Raw genomic sequence first — 21,072 nt, forward strand, 5'->3', positions numbered from 1 at the left:
TCCGAAAGAAAACAGCTGTGCTCGCAGTTTAATCATGTGATGTGGGCAAAACCAAGCTGAATACATAGGGGTGGTTTGGTAGAATCCATTTCATATACTGTAACTTCAAATACATGCTTTTGTTGTCATAGATTACTGCAGTCCCCAAACTTTTGGATCATACCACTCATATAGAGGTGTATAAAAATGTCTTAGCAATGAGGTTTTTTTTTTATTTGGCTGCAATTTCAAAAAATTGTAGACCTATAAATTCCCACTGTCGTCCATCAGTCTTTCCTTAATCTTGAGAATGGAGTGAGTTAGATGAAATCTGAGACCAGGTAAGGAAATCTTAGGGGCAGGAGGCCCTTGATTAACTGTGTATGAACTTCTGATGCAAACTGGAAGTTGTTGTTTCAATTCAAAACATCCCCTGAAAGCAGTTACTAGATGACTGGCATGACTCTGTTGTAAAGGAAAAGAATGATGCACAGGGGCAAGACACTATACTACTATTGATAATTTGAGGTTGAGAGCATATACTTTAAATTAAATAAATTAAAAATATGATTAACAAGTGCAGCATGGCATATTATGATGTCACAATAAATAGTTGCTTGTAATTTATGTTAAAAATATATATGTAAATACAGCAATATCTAAAAAGAACTCTTTTTGTATGAAGTCAAAAATATATAGCCTGCTTCAATATGATTTAATTGCTGGTAATGTTGATAATATAATTTACAGTATGAAATTGCCCAAACGTACTCTGATTTGAAGACAGACCAAAAAGGAAAATCATTTTAATACATTAAGCATTTATAATTTAAATAGCCCAATAATTATTTGAAAGAAATAATTTTAATAAATTTTAAATTTTTTCACTATAATAACTATGTATAAAAAATCTAATGCTCACACTTTTATTAAAAAAAAATTATTCAGTTAATTTTAAATTATAGTTTCTGTTTATAAGTTTTCTTTTAAATTATCTGACTGATAATTTCTTACAGATCATTTGTGTATCTTTATATTAAAAAACAGAATTTTTAATATTGTAATTAATAGCTAGTGTGTGATATTATTATACATTTATATATATACAGTTTATAATATGAGCAATATACATAAAAGTCTTAATATATATATATATATAGGTGAATTACTTGCATCTGGAGATGATGGTAAGTTATCTAAATATATTATCTATTTATAAATGAAATGCATTTAAAATGAGTTTAAATGTTTTTATTATAAAATCAGAAGCCAATATAATATTGTGGAAACAACAAAAAGATGACAGTTTCAGTTATATAGAAGAAACTAATCAAGATAAAGAACATTGGACAGCACTGAAAATTTTAAGGTAATTTTTATTAAAAAGTCGCAAGTATTCCCAATGATTGTAATATTTTAATTTTTTACAGTACACTAAAACAAATGTTTTGTAATTAAAAATAATTATGAGAACATAAAACAAAAATATCAAGATAGTATAGTTACATTTTAATATAGTCATATTTATGTTAAAGTTATTTAGAACAGCAATATTTTATCAACAATATAGTGTCCATTTTCACATCATACTATTTTATGAATCATTTATAAGAACATTAACATGTCTAAGAAACATGTTTCCTTATTTGAAATTGGACTATTGTTAGTTATTGGAATAATTTTGCATTTAGTAAATTATGAAGGTATATTTTCCAATCTTTATACAGGGATATTGTCAGAAATTTGAGTGTGGGTCACATACATAGCTCTGTTGGGCCCTGTTCCTCACTGAGCCACTCTGTTGTGGGTCTGGATGAATACCTAGTGGGCTTGATTTTTAAAAGACTCCCTTACTGTCTATTGGGCATAAAGACTCCAAAAAGAATCTCACGTGGCTTATGGCTTGCACATAGGTAGATAGACTACCATAAAAATGCAATAGCCTATGACCACTATCAACACATTAGTGTGCAAAAAACTGCCATACTGAGATTACAGTCTTTTGCATGTCACATGCAAGCTCATATGCAAACCTGTCATACACATAACAATGTTGAATAAAACAAAGACTGAACAAGAACAATAGTAAATTTGATTCTTCTTTATGTCAGGGCTGTTTGTGTAACCTAGTATTTGAGTCTGATCTGCTTTTTCTGTTTCAGTGATCAGCTGCTTGTGACATTTTTTTTTTATTTTACTTACTTTTAAACACTAGTTGGTTGGCAATTACGGGCAGCAGAGTGAGGGATGGAAGAGCATTTGTGCACTGTATGGCTACATTCCTGTGTTGATTTATCAGTGATGAATCAGATGTGTTTTAAGTCAAATTAACTTGCTGTTATTAATGATTAGAATTCAAATCTAATAAAAGTTTTATATTTTCTCATGAAGTATTTGGATTGGAATTTTCAATTTTCCACCTACATCCATGTAGATCTAATCTGACTGTATGGTTGAAAATTGAACACAATTGTATATCATAATACTTGTTGCTGTTATCAAATTATGGTAAGATCATTAATAATTAGTATTTGAAGTAGGAATATAGAAGTAGTGTAAAACACTAGTTCTATATTTCAAACTAGTATTTTTAAATTTTCTAAAGGATCTTTTTACCTTCAGCTTTAACTTACAAATTTAACATGTATCTTATTTCCAGCAAACTAACAAAATTATCAGAACACACACAAAATTTAAGTAGATACACATTCTTTCCAATGAAGCTATTAACATTTTTATGTGAATATACATAAAATTATTTTAAAATGTCTAAATAAATACTTTTTTAAAAAATAATATGAAATAACCATATGCGTACATTTAAAAAGTATCTAAAATACTTTTACATTTGAAATTATAAATTATTGTTTATTTAAACAGTATCTTGTATGTATTTGATAGATAGATAGATACTCTTGGTCACACCTGTTAAGACACTTTGATACATTTTGTTTATATATTTCCACATTATGCATTGACTTCCGACTAACCTACTAATTTTTGATTCCAGTAGATTTTATTATCTTATGTTGCAAATCTAGATAATGCTACATTTATTGTTTTTATGCAACATCTTTGTTTTTTTTTTTTTTTTAACTTTTCATTAAAATGTTCTCTGTGCATATCTAGAACTGTTCCCATGTGGTCTTTTGTGGGAATGTTGTATACTCCTGAAATTCTAGTTATTTCTTATGAGTGTTTTTATTATATATTGCAGCAGTACATTTGTATACAATGCTAAAACTTCTTAACTTTGCTGTTTTGGTTATGTATTTGTAAGCTTTTTATTATGTGTAATCACTTTTCATTGTTTTATCATTAGGTCTTGTCCTTAGTTTTAAGTCTTGGTTAATAAGGTGGTTGTCTATAATTTATAGTTGTAAACAATGGATTTAAGAAAAACATTTGATGTATCTTAATTCTTTTACTGTGTCTTGCATATATGTATAATGTGTAAATACACTTTTTATGAGAGCTGTGAAGAGAGCAGTCTTGTATGTCCTGTGATCATCTCAGATTGAGATTTATATAATGAATGAAATGTTTGTTTTTTAAACATATTAGTGCACACTTTTTCATTCTTTTGAGATACTTACAAATGAGGAGTTTGGGAAGGTAAGTTCTCCTTATTCATTCACAGTACTTTCTGGCAAAATTTTTCACATACTTCATGGATGGAAGTTGTCATAAAAGCATGTTGTGTTTCTATACCATGTATGTTGCAATCATATTTATTGTTTGTGCTACTGTTAAAACATCTATCATTTAGAAAAGTGTGTTTTCTGTTTTTAATTGTGCAGGGTAGCTAGCACCTGATAGCACATCATTAGATGCAGATAACTGTGTAACAGTGCATGAATTTTTATAATGTGCTTAAGCATCGACACAAAAACCTTTATAATGCAGTCTTTAATTCAAATTTTCTAACGTTTTCAGCCATTTTGAAAGGCCTTCATCAGGAACATAAAAATCAAATGATTCTTATTTTTAAACCAAAATTTGTTCTGGAACATTATAAAATTTTTTAATTTTCTTATATGCACTGACTTGTATATAAATAAAATACCATCTATAATGGTATTCTGGTAGATACCACACTGTCTAGCTAGTTCATTGATGTGATCTAATTGTTTAATTCTGTCTTGCGGTTTGCTGCAGTGTGTGTACACTCTATAAGTACCTGGAATGCTGCTATTTTATAATATGCCAGGTTGTGGGAGTTCCATGGTATAAACAGTGGATTATATGTCGCCTTTCTGTAAACTTTTGTTGCAATTTTTCCTCCTTTCTCTATTTCTATTGCTTTGTCTAGAAAATGCATACTTTTGTTATTCACTTGCTCTAGTTTGAGTTCCTAGGCCAAACTTGTTGAAATTGACATCTCTGATAAATTGTTGATGTCTGGTTTTTCTTTCCATATAATCAATACGTCGTCAACACAGCCTGCATATGTATACTACCATGTGTGCTGCATATTTTGGTAAGATTGTTTTTTGTAAAGTCCTTAGGACCATCTCACATAATGCCCCTGCAATGGGGCTTTCCATTGCCACTCCTATATGTTGTGTGTATATAATTCCATTAAGTTAAAGATCGATGAATATAGTGTGCTTCTGGTTATGGAGATCTCAATTTTTTTGGAGATTTGTCACATTGTTCTGGAGTTTAATTATGAAATTTTTCTCAACTGCCTAAAGAAGTAAACGTCACATGGTAGACATAGTGATATACATTTGGAACTTTTACATTCTAATTAGGCCTATAATTTGCATCCACAGAAAAATAGTCATAATTGCTCTTATCTGCCAATTTCGTGAATTGTAAGTAGAAGACAATGTAAGAAAATGATTTGACTAAATATAGTGATAGTTCAAAAATTATGTGTGAAAGTTATGTGTGATATAGTTAAAGTTTATGGTGAGAAATAAAAGGTAACCAAATTAAAAAAAAAAAAAGAAAAAAAATTTCAGTGGCCATGAAACATGAGTATAGAGTCCATGAATGAGTGCTCTACCTCCTGTGATTACAACTAACACTTACCAACTAGGAAACATTTGAAGTATTTCAAGTTTTAGTTGAAGTCAGAAAAATGCTCATTTTTCTTAATTCAAATTGATAGTCACAAAAACTTTTTAGACACATTATACATACATGAAAATTATTTGTTGAGTATCTACAGATTTTCTAGATTTGAAAGCTATTTATCATCATAATATAAAATTATGAATAAAAGATAATTTTAGGTTATAGTGAATAGTGGAACCTATGGCTTTACAGGGGATATTTTTTAGCACCCAAAATAATTTCCCAAAGCTCATTGAAATCCTTGAAATATTATTTTTCAGCTTCCTTGTCAGAAGAAAACAGAGTTAGAGTGGAAACTTCTTGAATGTCCAGCTCTGATTTAGCCCCACATGCATTTTTCACTTGTTTGGGTTAATACATTAACATCTTGGAGGTAAATATATCTCAAGTGATGAAGTTGAATGTGATGTGTGCACTTGTGGCTGGACAGCATATCCAAGACTTTTATGCTGGGATTGAGGCTTTGATAAAACAATGGAATACATGCATTAATAAATGTGGGATTATTTTGAGAAATGAAGAAATTTTGGAAATTATTTATTATTTAAATCTTATGGAATTATGGAAATTATTTATTATTTAATTCTTTTTAAAAGTCATTTGTGACTTTCCTTTGTACTTTAATATGAGATATTCATCTATTATCTCCAAACAACTGAGATTAAATTATTTTACATTTAGCATGCTGAAGTCAGTTTTAGCATATATCTAATTTTAAAACAAATTATTTTTTTAATTATAGAGGACATCTTGATGATGTCTGTGATCTGAGTTGGTCAGCTAACAGTAACTTTTTGATATCAGGCTCTGTTGATAATACTGCCATTCTTTGGGATGTTCAGAAAGGTATGAATGCATTTTGTTTTAGAAAATAATTTAAAGTACTAATTATAAATTAACATATATATAAGCGTCTCAATAACTCGATGTATTATTGATCATCCAACAATTAGCCAAATTAATGTGGCAATATTATGCTACAATTAATAATTAGAATAATAATTCTAATTATTGCCTGATTAATTTGGCTGATTGTTGGATGCTTATAAATTAACCTTTTTACCTTATAATTAGATTTATAATTAAGATTAATTGTATAATTTTGTTTTCTTAGGTAAAAACGTTGGGCTGTTGACAGATCCTAAAGGTTTTGTACAGGGAGTTACGTGGGATCCTGTTCATCAATACATTGCTACAATAAGTTCTGATAGGTAAACATGATATTTTCTGAAATGTGGAATTGTTTTAAAAACAAAAATGTTATTAAAATTAAATAAATGAATATTTATTAAATTGAAATATTAATTTATAAAGTATACTAAATAATAAGTGAAATTACTATTTTAAAAAAAAATTACTAAGTTAATCATTGACAAAATTTTGAAATTTAGTTATAGTTGATATACAGTTGTGACTGAGAAATACAGATGTTTGGTGTTCATTATTATTAATACCTTTTATTATTATATGATATTCCTTATTTTTTATTTAATTTATGCATAAAAATATTTTTTCCTACATGTATTTTCCATAATACCAGTTTACAAACTCACTGATATCTGAAATTTTTTATGAAATGAAATAAATTTTTTCTGTTTTATATTTGAGAGTTATATTTGAGATTACTCTCAAATATAAAACAGAAAAAATTTGTCCACATAGATCTTCTGTGATTTTAAATTGGGATGAAGTCACCATCTAAGGTTTTGTATACACATTACATTAGTGTCACTAGAAAGTGAAACTCCTCACAACTTTTTATGCTTACTTTACAGATATTTGATGTGTGCCTCACATGTCTTGTGGCAGACATGAAGAGGATATTCACCACTTGCACCAAATGTGTAGCATATCCACTATGATGGACTCAATACATAGCAGTAATGCATTATTGCAACTGTTGCAGATTTTCAGGCAATAAGAATGTGTACCAGTACACTCATATCTTTGATGTAATCTCAAAAGAAGTTGCCGACAGTGAGATCGGTGACCTGGGAGGCCATATCCAGAAGGCATTGTTGGTTAGATCAAGTACACACAATAAATAGGTTTGACAGTTGTGCATTCAGATGTTTTTGAACATAGAGATACCATTGTGATGATGATCCATCTTGCTATAATAGGTATTTATCACCCTTCTCATCCAGTTATAGAAACAGCCTCAGAGTCATGCATGTCCAGATAATGAGTCAATAGTGGTACCATCCCAAAAGAAAAATGGTTCATACACTTTCTTCTTCAATAGGGTGCAAAAAATATTGACTTTTGGGGTGTTGTATTTAACTTCCATAACAACATGAATCTTCACTATAAATCCTGACATTGTTCTTGTCAATTTTCCATTGATGTAGAAGGTTGTCTTGTCACTAGATTAGATGTAACTAGATTAGTATATGCCTGTATTTGTAATCATTAACTAGAAATTATAAATAAATATTCTTTTTTTAATTATAAAAATTGGCTTAAATTTTATATTTTACATACTTTTTCACATAGATCTGCAACAAATCCTGATTCTCTGATGAATTATAAACAATACAAAATCAAAAAAAAATTTTTTGATTTTGTTTAATATACTGTATAGTGATTTAAATTAATAATTGAATTTTTAACCGCATGATAAACAATTTTTTCATAATTTTTTTATATCTGGAATTTGGTTTATTACAACAGAAATTGAATCATTTCTGTAATGTTATCCAGTGGAGATATATCTTCAGCATCATTCTCAGATGCAAGTTATTGTTTGTTAACTGAACTTGAAGCTTTTATCTTATAGTATTATATAAAATATTAATCAAATAAAAAATTATAGTTTAATATAATATGATTTTGTGAATAAATTATATGTACAGTTTATAAAATTATGTAAAATATGACAGTATAATATTAAATTTTATTTAAAAATAAAATTTATTTTCTGTAGGGCAATGCGTATTTATAATCTGAATAATAAGCGTGTAATGTATAAAGTTCAGAAGACTGTAATTCCCTCTGAGAAGAATAAGGTAAAAATAGTCTATTATAAAAAAAAGTTAATAATAATATAAATCAATATTATATTACATTGATTTTAGGGATCAAATAAATCAACACGAATGTTCTATGATGACACATTGAAATCATTTTGTAGGCGTCTTACTTTTTCTCCAGATGGGGAATTACTAATTGTACCTTCAGGTATAGTTGAGCAAGATGATGGAAAATTTATTAACACCACTTATGTATTTTCACGTCTTTCGTTGAACAAGTAATAATTATTTTTTATTGTAAATTATTAATAAAATTTTTTATTAATCTGAAATAATGAATAATTGTCTCAGACCTGTTATGCATCTTCCGACTGGTGATAAGTATACCGTTGCTGTTCGTTGTTGCCCTATTTATTTTGAATTAGTATCACAAAATGATAATAGCCAAGGTAATTTTGTATTAGTTATTCTTATTTGAAATATAAACTTATATATTTTAATTTATGATTCAAAAATTTTTTCTAGAAACTGATGATAAACCATGGATAAAAAATAAATCTGTTTGGAGGTAAATAATATAACAGTATTTTCAACTATTTGAAACTAGATATACTTAATAAACAAAGTGAATGAAAGCAGTCTCCAGCACAGTTTTACAAGAAAGCAAATGTTTTTGACCATGTTAATCTTGCATTGTCAGGTTGACCTTCACAGTTTGTGTGCAACTGTTAAAACAAAGGAATTGCTGTCCACATATTAACAGTGTGACAGAGAGAGGTAGGGTTTAAGATTAAAGTTCTTAGTTCAACTTCCATGCAGGGGAGAAGGAATCTACATTTGAAAAGTTTATGACAGCATTTTTTCTTGTGGCATTATAAATTTCTAATTGTTCTTTGTGGGAGTTGATACGTAGGCAATGTGCACAGTCAAAACATACTGTACATGCAAGTCTGGGTTGAGGCAAATTATGCTAATGTGGCATTGGCCTGCCATTTTATGGTGGAAGTCTGAGGTTTTTTGAGGTGGATATTATATACAGTGGAAGACTGGCTGCCCTATACAAGGAAATTGACAGAAATAATAACTATTGATTAGCTTTCAGAAGTTTCTTGGTTTTCACCTTCATCTGCAATGCTACAGACCACCCACATATGCATCTTCAACCTAGTATGTATACTATTTCCCCTGTTAACATGCAGACAGCAATCCTCTTGTTTTAACAGCTGTGAAGGTCAGTTAGCCTGACAATGCTCATGTAACATCAGTTGAAAACATTTGCTTTCTTGAAAAATTGACTTGGAGATGGTTTTATTTGTTTAGTTTAATATAACAGTATACAGTCGACCCCCCCATAACACTGTTGATTATTCCATTTTATATGAATTCCATGTTGTATGAGTCACTTAGATTTTACAAATATGTGAGCCATTCACAGCGCGGCACATGTATTTGTAACATCTAAGTGACTTGCACAATATGGAATTCATATAAAACAGAATAATCAACAGTGTTATAGGGGGGTCGACTGTATTATTTTGTGTTTTATTTAATTATTCTCAAAGTTTAATATAAAAAAAATTTAACATTTTTTTATATTAAACATTTGAGAAAAAAATGAAGATTTATCACATTTTATATGCATTAAAATGATGCAGGTTTTAAACTAGTATTCAAAATAGTCAATGGCTGTAGGACTAGAAACTGAAAAACTGATAAAGCAAACATAAAATAATTAATGTATATTACATTAGGTTTAGAATTGTATATTCTCTGTACAATGATGATATAACACATGCTTAAATTTAGCTAGTCTTAATATAATCTTCATTTGCATTAATGTACACTAATTTACAGTATCAGTTTAGTAACATATGAACCTCTTAGTAAACACTGGAGGAAATACAATTCATCACACCAAAAAATCTGTCTATCTCCAAAACCGTAGCCTGATGAAGACCCAGATGGGGTCAAAAACGTTCACTGTTTTGTAAACACGTATCACTGGAGTTATAGAGTTATAAAGGTTTTTTGGTGTGATGAATAGTATCAGTTTAGTGTTGTGTGGCAAATGATATGATAGGCCTATTTAATTATTTGTATGATTTAATTAAAATATTTCAAAATATGTAGTAATTATTATTAATCCTTTCATCAAACGTTGTTTTCTTTTGTGTGCCAGTGTGCAATAATTTTCAGGAAAATTCTGTGTCCCAAAAACATTCTATATCTCTGGACTTGCATAGTAAACTTTGTACATTACAGTGTTATTCATTCCTTGTTATTTAACTCTCCCTTGATTGAATTGTAGTGAGTTGTAACATTCAGTTTCAGATGAATAGTAGTGATTTTTATTTTCTATTATTTTTAATATTATATAATGTTTTATTACTTTTACAACCTTTCTGATTGTTTTCTCTTGTTATTTGAACATTATCAAATACCAATTTTATTTTTAAAACAGAATGTTTGGTTTCCTACTAAATGTTTTAGTTTAATTTTTATTAGGTTCTAACTTATATTAATTTTTGTTTATTTTTAGGAGATTAATATGCAGTGTAATGTAGTATAGTGAAAATGAATGAAAATGATCACATTTGTAAAATATGATTATATATAAGGACTAAATTACAAGTTTAAAAAATAATTATAAGTGCAGAACATATTTCAGTTTCTTGCACATTTTGATAATCAATGCAGTAAGAAATTTGCAAATTTATATATTGTATTATCTAAAATTTTTCTTGTTAAATGATTGTGTGTGTATGTACATATGAAGATCTTGGGGATTTATAGTGTTAACCCTCAGAATCACGTTTCAGGTAATTGAATTTGAATGTTTGAAAAAAATCCAAAAATGAAAATTCCCAAAATGTTGATAGGGCTACCACATCTACAGGCAATGTTTGGAGAGCAAAAATATTAACACACAACTATTCATATGATTTTAGGACTTTTTTGAACATTCAAACTCAGTTACCTCAGAGATGTAATTCTGAGGGTTAGCACTATATGTCCTTGAGGGCTATACACATACATACAGTGGTGGACAAACTTCAAAGACAAGCAAAAATTCTACCTAAACAATTAACTTAATTAAAATTATTGGTTCAATAATTCATGTCCATATGTTTTAAAAAAGTAAATTAATAGGTTTATACAATAATGAAAGAATAGTGTTGGAATATTTCTTTCCAAAAAGTAGAAAACCAGGTAATTTATGTTGACAAAACTTTAAATACAACTGAAAAAATAAATGTAAATTTTCATATAAATGTAAATAATTAAGGATGTGTACAAAATCATCTGTCAAACATGTGAAAAGGGGTAAAACTGGCGTAGAGAGAATAAAGACGAATTGATATTTTATTGCTACAGTTGCAAAACTATTGTGCTGTAGCTACCAAATCAAGGAGTCATACTGTTGTATACAACTATATTAAAAAAGATGAGAAATACAACTCAAAAAAACAATGATGGAAGTCCTTGTAAGTTTAATGCAAGAGATGATAGGCAAATTTTGAAGGTTGCAAACAACAGTGTGATATCAGCATCAAACTTGTGAATCAATTAGAATTAAAAGTTCATCTACGTACTGTTCAGAGAGAGATAAAATTATCAGGATGAGTTAAAAAAAAAAAAGATATTGAAAAGAAAACTTTCCCTAACTAAAGAACATAAAACTGCAAGATTGACTTATGCATGTGATACAAAATGGCAATAGGTTATTTTCCAGATGAAAAAGTTCAATCTGGATGGTTCAGTTGGTCTGAACTATTATTTTCATTTTTTGTGCAAAAAAGAGAGGATTTTATATCGACAACAGATGGGTGGTGGTTCCATTATGGTGTGGTTGTCATTTCTTGCAGGGGAAAGTCTCCTATTGAATTAAAAAATGGACGAATGGATTCAAAAAAGTATCAGAAGCTAATTAAAATTACTTTGCTTCTAAATGTACGAAAATGAGCAGTCAGAAGGTTTTATTTTATGCAAGACAATGCATGTGTCCATTCATCTTGCACCACAAAAAGTAGGCTTCAGCAAAAATAGTCCAACTTTTGGATCGTTCACCTCAATCTCTAGATCTAAATCTGATCGGGAATATCTGGAGTGTGCTCTCAAGAACTGTATATGCTGATAGCAAACAGTACAGTTCAGTAAAAGACTTAAAAGTTGTAGTGGAGAAAGAATGGCATGCTATACTAACTTCCATACTCAAAACATATTATGAGTATGCCAGACTGCATTTTTGAAGTTACTGAAAAAAATGGAGAGTCCACAAGATTTTAATCTATTATTTGCAGTTATTTTTTTAATAAATTATGTTGTTTTCTACTTTTTGGAAGAAATATTCCAGCACTATTCTTTCATTATTGTATAAACCTATTAATTTACTTTTCGAAAGCATATGGACATGATTGACCCAATAATTTTAATTTAGTTAGTTGTTTAGGTGAGATTTTTGCTTGTCTTTAAAGTTTCATTGACCATTGTACACACATACAACTTGTAAACTATACAAATGCACACTATTATTATAAAAAGTTACAGCTCTCTTTTATTTTTTGTAATTATATCTTTATGCAGGATTCTGTTTATCATTATTGTGTACAGTAGACCCCCCTATAACGCTTAGATACGTTCCACGCTAACCGAATTNAGATGATGGTAAGTTATCTAAATATATTATCTATTTATAAATGAAATGCATTTAAAATGAGTTTAAATGTTTTTATTATAAAATCAGAAGCCAATATAATATTGTGGAAACAACAAAAAGATGACAGTTTCAGTTATATAGAAGAAACTAATCAAGATAAAGAACATTGGACAGCACTGAAAATTTTAAGGTAATTTTTATTAAAAAGTCACAAGTATTTCACATGTAATCATTGTAATCACATGTAATCATTGGTAATTACATAATTACCAATGATTGTAATATTTTAATTTTTTACAGTACACTAAAACAAATGTTTTGTAATTAAAAATAATTATGAGAACATAAAACAAAAATATCAAGATAGTATAGTTACATTTTAATATAGTCATATTTATGTTAAAGTTATTTAGAACAGCAATATTTTATCAACAATATAGTGTCCATTTTCACATCATACTATTTTATGAATCATTTATAAGAACATTAACATGTCTAAGAAACATGTTTCCTTATTTGAAATTGGACTATTGTTAGTTATTGGAATAATTTTGCATTTAGTAAATTATGAAGGTATATTTTCCAATCTTTATACAGGGATATTGTCAGAAATTTGAGTGTGGGTCACATACATAGCTCTGTTGGGCCCTGTTCCTCACTGAGCCACTCTGTTGTGGGTCTGGATGAATACCTAGTGGGCTTGATTTTTAAAAGACTCCCTTACTGTCTATTGGGCATAAAGACTCCAAAAAGAATCTCACGTGGCTTATGGCTTGCACATAGGTAGATAGACTACCATAAAAATGCAATAGCCTATGACCACTATCAACACATTAGTGTGCAAAAAACTGCCATACTGAGATTACAGTCTTTTGCATGTCACATGCAAGCTCATATGCAAACCTGTCATACACATAACAATGTTGAATAAAACAAAGACTGAACAAGAACAATAGTAAATTTGATTCTTCTTTATGTCAGGGCTGTTTGTGTAACCTAGTATTTGAGTCTGATCTGCTTTTTCTGTTTCAGTGATCAGCTGCTTGTGACATTTTTTTTTTATTTTACTTACTTTTAAACACTAGTTGGTTGGCAATTACGGGCAGCAGAGTGAGGGATGGAAGAGCATTTGTGCACTGTATGGCTACATTCCTGTGTTGATTTATCAGTGATGAATCAGATGTGTTTTAAGTCAAATTAACTTGCTGTTATTAATGATTAGAATTCAAATCTAATAAAAGTTTTATATTTTCTCATGAATTATTTGGATTGGAATTTTCAATTTTCCACCTACATCCATGTAGATCTAATCTGACTGTATGGTTGAAAATTGAACACAATTGTATATCATAATACTTGTTGCTGTTATCAAATTATGGTAAGATCATTAATAATTAGTATTTGAAGTAGGAATATAGAAGTAGTGTAAAACACTAGTTCTATATTTCAAACTAGTATTTTTAAATTTTCTAAAGGATCTTTTTACCTTCAGCTTTAACTTACAAATTTAACATGTATCTTATTTCCAGCAAACTAACAAAATTATCAGAACACACACAAAATTTAAGTAGATACACATTCTTTCCAATGAAGCTATTAACATTTTTATGTGAATATACATAAAATTATTTTAAAATGTCTAAATAAATACTTTTTTAAAAAATAATATGAAATAACCATATGCGTACATTTAAAAAGTATCTAAAATACTTTTACATTTGAAATTATAAATTATTGTTTATTTAAACAGTATCTTGTATGTATTTGATAGATAGATACTCTTGGTCACACCTGTTAAGACACTTTGATACATTTTGTTTATATATTTCCACATTATGCATTGACTTCCGACTAACCTACTAATTTTTTATTCCAGTAGATTTTATTATCTTATGTTGCAAATCTAGATAATGCTACATTTATTGTTTTTATGCAACATCTTTGTTTTTTTTTTTTTTTTAACTTTTCATTAAAATGTTCTCTGTGCATATTTAGAACTGTTCCCATGTGGTCTTTTGTGGGAATGTTGTATACTCCTGAAATTCTAGTTATTTCTTATGAGTGTTTTTATTATATATTGCAGCAGTACATTTGTATACAATGCTAAAACTTCTTAACTTTGCTGTTTTGGTTATGTATTTGTAAGCTTTTTATTATGTGTAATCACTTTTCATTGTTTTATCATTAGGTCTTGTCCTTAGTTTTAAGTCTTGGTTAATAAGGTGGTTGTCTATAATTTATAGTTGTAAACAATGGATTTAAGAAAAACATTTGATGTATCTTAATTCTTTTACTGTGTCTTGCATATATGTATAATGTGTAAATACACTTTTTATGAGAGCTGTGAAGAGAGCAGTCTTGTATGTCCTGTGATCATCTCAGATTGAGATTTATATAATGAATGAAATGTTTGTTTTTTAAACATATTAGTGCACACTTTTTCATTCTTTTGAGATACTTACAAATGAGGAGTTTGGGAAGGTAAGTTCTCCTTATTCATTCACAGTACTTTCTGGCAAAATTTTTCACATACTTCATGGATGGAAGTTGTCATAAAAGCATGTTGTGTTTCTATACCATGTATGTTGCAATCATATTTATTGTTTGTGCTACTGTTAAAACATCTATCATTTAGAAAAGTGTGTTTTCTGTTTTTAATTGTGCGGGGTAGCTAGCACCTGATAGCACATCATTAGATGCAGATAACTGTGTAACAGTGCATGAATTTTTATAATGTGCTTAAGCATCGACACAAAAACCTTTATAATGCAGTCTTTAATTCAAATTTTCTAACGTTTTCAGCCATTTTGAAAGGCCTTCATCAGGAACATAAAAATCAAATGATTCTTATTTTTAAACCAAAATTTGTTCTGGAACATTATAAAATTTTTTAATTTTCTTATATGCACTGGCTTGTATATAAATAAAATACCATCTATAATGGTATTCTGGTAGATACCACACTGTCTAGCTAGTTCATTGATGTGATCTAATTGTTTAATTCTGTCTTGCGGTTTGCTGCAGTGTGTGTACACTCTATAAGTACCTGGAATGCTGCTATTTTATAATATGCCAGGTTGTGGGAGTTCCATGGTATAAACAGTGGATTATATGTCGCCTTTCTGTAAACTTTTGTTGCAATTTTTCCTCCTTTCTCTATTTCTATTGCTTTGTCTAGAAAATGCATACTTTTGTTATTCACTTGCTCTAGTTTGAGTTCCTAGGCCAAACTTGTTGAAATTGACATCTCTGATAAATTGTTGATGTCTGGTTTTTCTTTCCATATAATCAATACGTCGTCAACACAGCCTGCATATGTATACTACCATGTGTGCTGCATATTTTGGTAAGATTGTTTTTTGTAAAGTCCTTAGGACCATCTCACATAATGCCCCTGCAATGGGGCTTTCCATTGCCACTCCTATATGTTGTGTGTATATAATTCCATTAAGTTAAAGATCGATGAATATAGTGTGCTTCTGGTTATGGAGATCTCAATTTTTTTGGAGATTTGTCACATTGTTCTGGAGTTTAATTATGAAATTTTTCTCAACTGCCTAAAGAAGTAAACGTCACATGGTAGACATAGTGATATACATTTGGAACTTTTACATTCTAATTAGGCCTATAATTTGCATCCACAGAAAAATAGTCATAATTGCTCTTATCTGCCAATTTCGTGAATTGTAAGTAGAAGACAATGTAAGAAAATGATTTGACTAAATATAGTGATAGTTCAAAAATTATGTGTGAAAGTTATGTGTGATATAGTTAAAGTTTATGGTGAGAAATAAAAGGTAACCAAATTAAAAAAAAAAAAAGAAAAAAAATTTCAGTGGCCATGAAACATGAGTATAGAGTCCATGAATGAGTGCTCTACCTCCTGTGATTACAACTAACACTTACCAACTAGGAAACATTTGAAGTATTTCAAGTTTTAGTTGAAGTCAGAAAAATGCTCATTTTTCTTAATTCAAATTGATAGTCACAAAAACTTTTTAGACACATTATACATACATGAAAATTATTTGTTGAGTATCTACAGATTTTCTAGATTTGAAAGCTATTTATCATCATAATATAAAATTATGAATAAAAGATAATTTTAGGTTATAGTGAATAGTGGAACCTATGGCTTTACAGGGGATATTTTTTAGCACCCAAAATAATTTCCCAAAGCTCATTGAAATCCTTGAAATATTATTTTTCAGCTTCCTTGTCAGAAGAAAACAGAGTTAGAGTGGAAACTTCTTGAATGTCCAGCTCTGATTTAGCCCCACATGCATTTTTCACTTGTTTGGGTTAATACATTAACATCTTGGAGGTAAATATATCTCAAGTGATGAAGTTGAATGTGATGTGTGCACTTGTGGCTGGACAGCATATCCAAGACTTTTATGCTGGGATTGAGGCTTTGATAAAACAATGGAATACATGCATTAATAAATGTGGGATTATTTTGAGAAATGAAGAAATTTTGGAAATTATTTATTATTTAAATCTTATGGAATTATGGAAATTATTTATTATTTAATTCTTTTTAAAAGTCATTTGTGACTTTCCTTTGTACTTTAATATGAGATATTCATCTATTATCTCCAAACAACTGAGATTAAATTATTTTACATTTAGCATGCTGAAGTCAGTTTTAGCATATATCTAATTTTAAAACAAATTATTTTTTTAATTATAGAGGACATCTTGATGATGTCTGTGATCTGAGTTGGTCAGCTAACAGTAACTTTTTGATATCAGGCTCTGTTGATAATACTGCCATTCTTTGGGATGTTCAGAAAGGTATGAATGCATTTTGTTTTAGAAAATAATTTAAAGTACTAATTATAAATTAACATATATATAAGCGTCTCAATAACTCGATGTATTATTGATCATCCAACAATTAGCCAAATTAATGTGGCAATATTATGCTACAATTAATAATTAGAATAATAATTCTAATTATTGCCTGATTAATTTGGCTGATTGTTGGATGCTTATAAATTAACCTTTTTACCTTATAATTAGATTTATAATTAAGATTAATTGTATAATTTTGTTTTCTTAGGTAAAAACGTTGGGCTGTTGACAGATCCTAAAGGTTTTGTACAGGGAGTTACGTGGGATCCTGTTCATCAATACATTGCTACAATAAGTTCTGATAGGTAAACATGATATTTTCTGAAATGTGGAATTGTTTTAAAAACAAAAATGTTATTAAAATTAAATAAATGAATATTTATTAAATTGAAATATTAATTTATAAAGTATACTAAATAATAAGTGAAATTACTATTTTAAAAAAAAATTACTAAGTTAATCATTGACAAAATTTTGAAATTTAGTTATAGTTGATATACAGTTGTGACTGAGAAATACAGATGTTTGGTGTTCATTATTATTAATACCTTTTATTATTATATGATATTCCTTATTTTTTATTTAATTTATGCATAAAAATATTTTTTCCTACATGTATTTTCCATAATACCAGTTTACAAACTCACTGATATCTGAAATTTTTTATGAAATGAAATAAATTTTTTCTGTTTTATATTTGAGAGTTATATTTGAGATTACTCTCAAATATAAAACAGAAAAAATTTGTCCACATAGATCTTCTGTGATTTTAAATTGGGATGAAGTCACCATCTAAGGTTTTGTATACACATTACATTAGTGTCACTAGAAAGTGAAACTCCTCACAACTTTTTATGCTTACTTTACAGATATTTGATGTGTGCCTCACATGTCTTGTGGCAGACATGAAGAGGATATTCACCACTTGCACCAAATGTGTAGCATATCCACTATGATGGACTCAATACATAGCAGTAATGCATTATTGCAACTGTTGCAGATTTTCAGGCAATAAGAATGTGTACCAGTACACTCATATCTTTGATGTAATCTCAAAAGAAGTTGCCGACAGTGAGATCGGTGACCTGGGAGGCCATATCCAGAAGGCATTGTTGGTTAGATCAAGTACACACAATAAATAGGTTTGACAGTTGTGCATTCAGATGTTTTTGAACATAGAGATACCATTGTGATGATGATCCATCTTGCTATAATAGGTATTTATCACCCTTCTCATCCAGTTATGGAAACAGCCTCAGAGTCATGCATGTCCAGATAATGAGTCAATAGTGGTACCATCCCAAAAGAAAAATGGTTCATACACTTTCTTCTTCAATAGGGTGCAAAAAATATTGACTTTTGGGGTGTTGTATTTAACTTCCATAACAACATGAATCTTCACTATAAATCCTGACATTGTTCTTGTCAATTTTCCATTGATGTAGAAGGTTGTCTTGTCACTAGATTAGATGTAACTAGATTAGTATATGCCTGTATTTGTAATCATTAACTAGAAATTATAAATAAATATTCTTTTTTTAATTATAAAAATTGGCTTAAATTTTATATTTTACATACTTTTTCACATAGATCTGCAACAAATCCTGATTCTCTGATGAATTATAAACAATACAAAATCAAAAAAAAATTTTTTGATTTTGTTTAATATACTGTATAGTGATTTAAATTAATAATTGAATTTTTAACCGCATGATAAACAATTTTTTCATAATTTTTTTATATCTGGAATTTGGTTTATTACAACAGAAATTGAATCATTTCTGTAATGTTATCCAGTGGAGATATATCTTCAGCATCATTCTCAGATGCAAGTTATTGTTTGTTAACTGAACTTGAAACTTTTATCTTATAGTATTATATAAAATATTAATCAAATAAAAAATTATAGTTTAATATAATATGATTTTGTGAATAAATTATATGTACAGTTTATAAAATTATGTAAAATATGACAGTATAATATTAAATTTTATTTAAAAATAAAATTTATTTTCTGTAGGGCAATGCGTATTTATAATCTGAATAATAAGCGTGTAATGTATAAAGTTCAGAAGACTGTAATTCCCTCTGAGAAGAATAAGGTAAAAATAGTCTATTATAAAAAAAAGTTAATAATAATATAAATCAATATTATATTACATTGATTTTAGGGATCAAATAAATCAACACGAATGTTCTATGATGACACATTGAAATCATTTTGTAGGCGTCTTACTTTTTCTCCAGATGGGGAATTACTAATTGTACCTTCAGGTATAGTTGAGCAAGATGATGGAAAATTTATTAACACCACTTATGTATTTTCACGTCTTTCGTTGAACAAGTAATAATTATTTTTTATTGTAAATTATTAATAAAATTTTTTATTAATCTGAAATAATGAATAATTGTCTCAGACCTGTTATGCATCTTCCGACTGGTGATAAGTATACCGTTGCTGTTCGTTGTTGCCCTATTTATTTTGAATTAGTATCACAAAATGATAATAGCCAAGGTAATTTTGTATTAGTTATTCTTATTTGAAATATAAACTTATATATTTTAATTTATGATTCAAAAATTTTTTCTAGAAACTGATGATAAACCATGGATAAAAAATAAATCTGTTTGGAGGTAAATAATATAACATATTTGAAACTAGATATACTTAATAAACAAAGTGAATGAAAGCAGTCTCCAGCACAGTTTTACAAGAAAGCAAATGTTTTTGACCATGTTAATCTTGCATTGTCAGGTTGACCTTCACAGTTTGTGTGCAACTGTTAAAACAAGGGAATTGCTGTCCACATATTAACAGTGTGACAGAGAGAGGTAGGGTTTAAGATTAAAGTTCTTAGTTCAACTTCCATGCAGGGGAGAAGGAATCTACATTTGAAAAGTTTATGACAGCATTTTTTCTTGTGGCATTATAAATTTCTAATTGTTCTTTGCGGGAGTTGATACGTAGGCAATGTGCACAGTCAAAACATACTGTACATGCAAGTCTGGGTTGAGGCAAATTATGCTAATGTGGCATTGGCCTGCCATTTTATGGTGGAAGTCTGAGGTTTTTTGAGGTGGATATTATATACAGTGGAAGACTGGCTGCCCTATACAAGGAAATTGACAGAAATAATAACTATTGATTAGCTTTCAGAAGTTTCTTGGTTTTCATCTTCATCTGCAATGCTACAGACCACCCACATATGCATCTTCAACCTAGTATGTATACTGTTTCCCCTGTTAACATGCAGACAGCAATCCTCTTGTTTTAACAGCTGTGAAGGTCAGTTAGCCTGACAATGCTCATGTAACATCAGTTGAAAACATTTGCTTTCTTGAAAAATTGACTTGGAGATGGTTTTATTTGTTTAGTTTAATATAATAGTATACAGTCGACCCCCCCATAACACTGTTGATTATTCCATTTTATATGAATTCCATGTTGTACGAGTCACTTAGATTTTACAAATATGTGAGCCGTTCACAGCCCGGCACACGTATTTGTAAAATCTAAGTGAC

At 29.0% G+C, this 21,072-nt stretch overlaps 1 protein-coding gene across 1 annotated transcript in view; it reads left to right on the forward strand.

Moving 5' to 3' along the window:
* LOC111620332 (chromatin assembly factor 1 subunit B-like) overlaps positions 1–21,072 on the forward strand; it is a 35,707-nt gene that overhangs the window by 5,282 nt on the left and 9,353 nt on the right. The window contains exons 4-20 of the mRNA XM_023362248.1: positions 1,140–1,166; positions 1,246–1,348; positions 5,807–5,910; positions 6,179–6,275; positions 7,991–8,072; positions 8,142–8,314; positions 8,388–8,485; positions 8,562–8,604; positions 10,916–11,034; positions 11,187–11,246; positions 12,781–12,883; positions 17,387–17,490; positions 17,759–17,855; positions 19,571–19,652; positions 19,722–19,894; positions 19,968–20,065; positions 20,142–20,184. Coding sequence (XP_023218016.1) covers positions 1,140–1,166; positions 1,246–1,348; positions 5,807–5,910; positions 6,179–6,275; positions 7,991–8,072; positions 8,142–8,314; positions 8,388–8,485; positions 8,562–8,604; positions 10,916–11,034; positions 11,187–11,246; positions 12,781–12,883; positions 17,387–17,490; positions 17,759–17,855; positions 19,571–19,652; positions 19,722–19,894; positions 19,968–20,065; positions 20,142–20,184 — 1,606 coding nt within the window. The remainder of the gene's footprint in view (positions 1–1,139; positions 1,167–1,245; positions 1,349–5,806; positions 5,911–6,178; positions 6,276–7,990; positions 8,073–8,141; positions 8,315–8,387; positions 8,486–8,561; positions 8,605–10,915; positions 11,035–11,186; positions 11,247–12,780; positions 12,884–17,386; positions 17,491–17,758; positions 17,856–19,570; positions 19,653–19,721; positions 19,895–19,967; positions 20,066–20,141; positions 20,185–21,072) is intronic.

Source organism: Centruroides sculpturatus, unplaced genomic scaffold (genome assembly GCF_000671375.1).
Source record: "Centruroides sculpturatus isolate CEXI.00-Female unplaced genomic scaffold, Cexi_2.0 scaffold32, whole genome shotgun sequence".
Classification (NCBI taxonomy): domain Eukaryota; kingdom Metazoa; phylum Arthropoda; class Arachnida; order Scorpiones; family Buthidae; genus Centruroides; species Centruroides sculpturatus.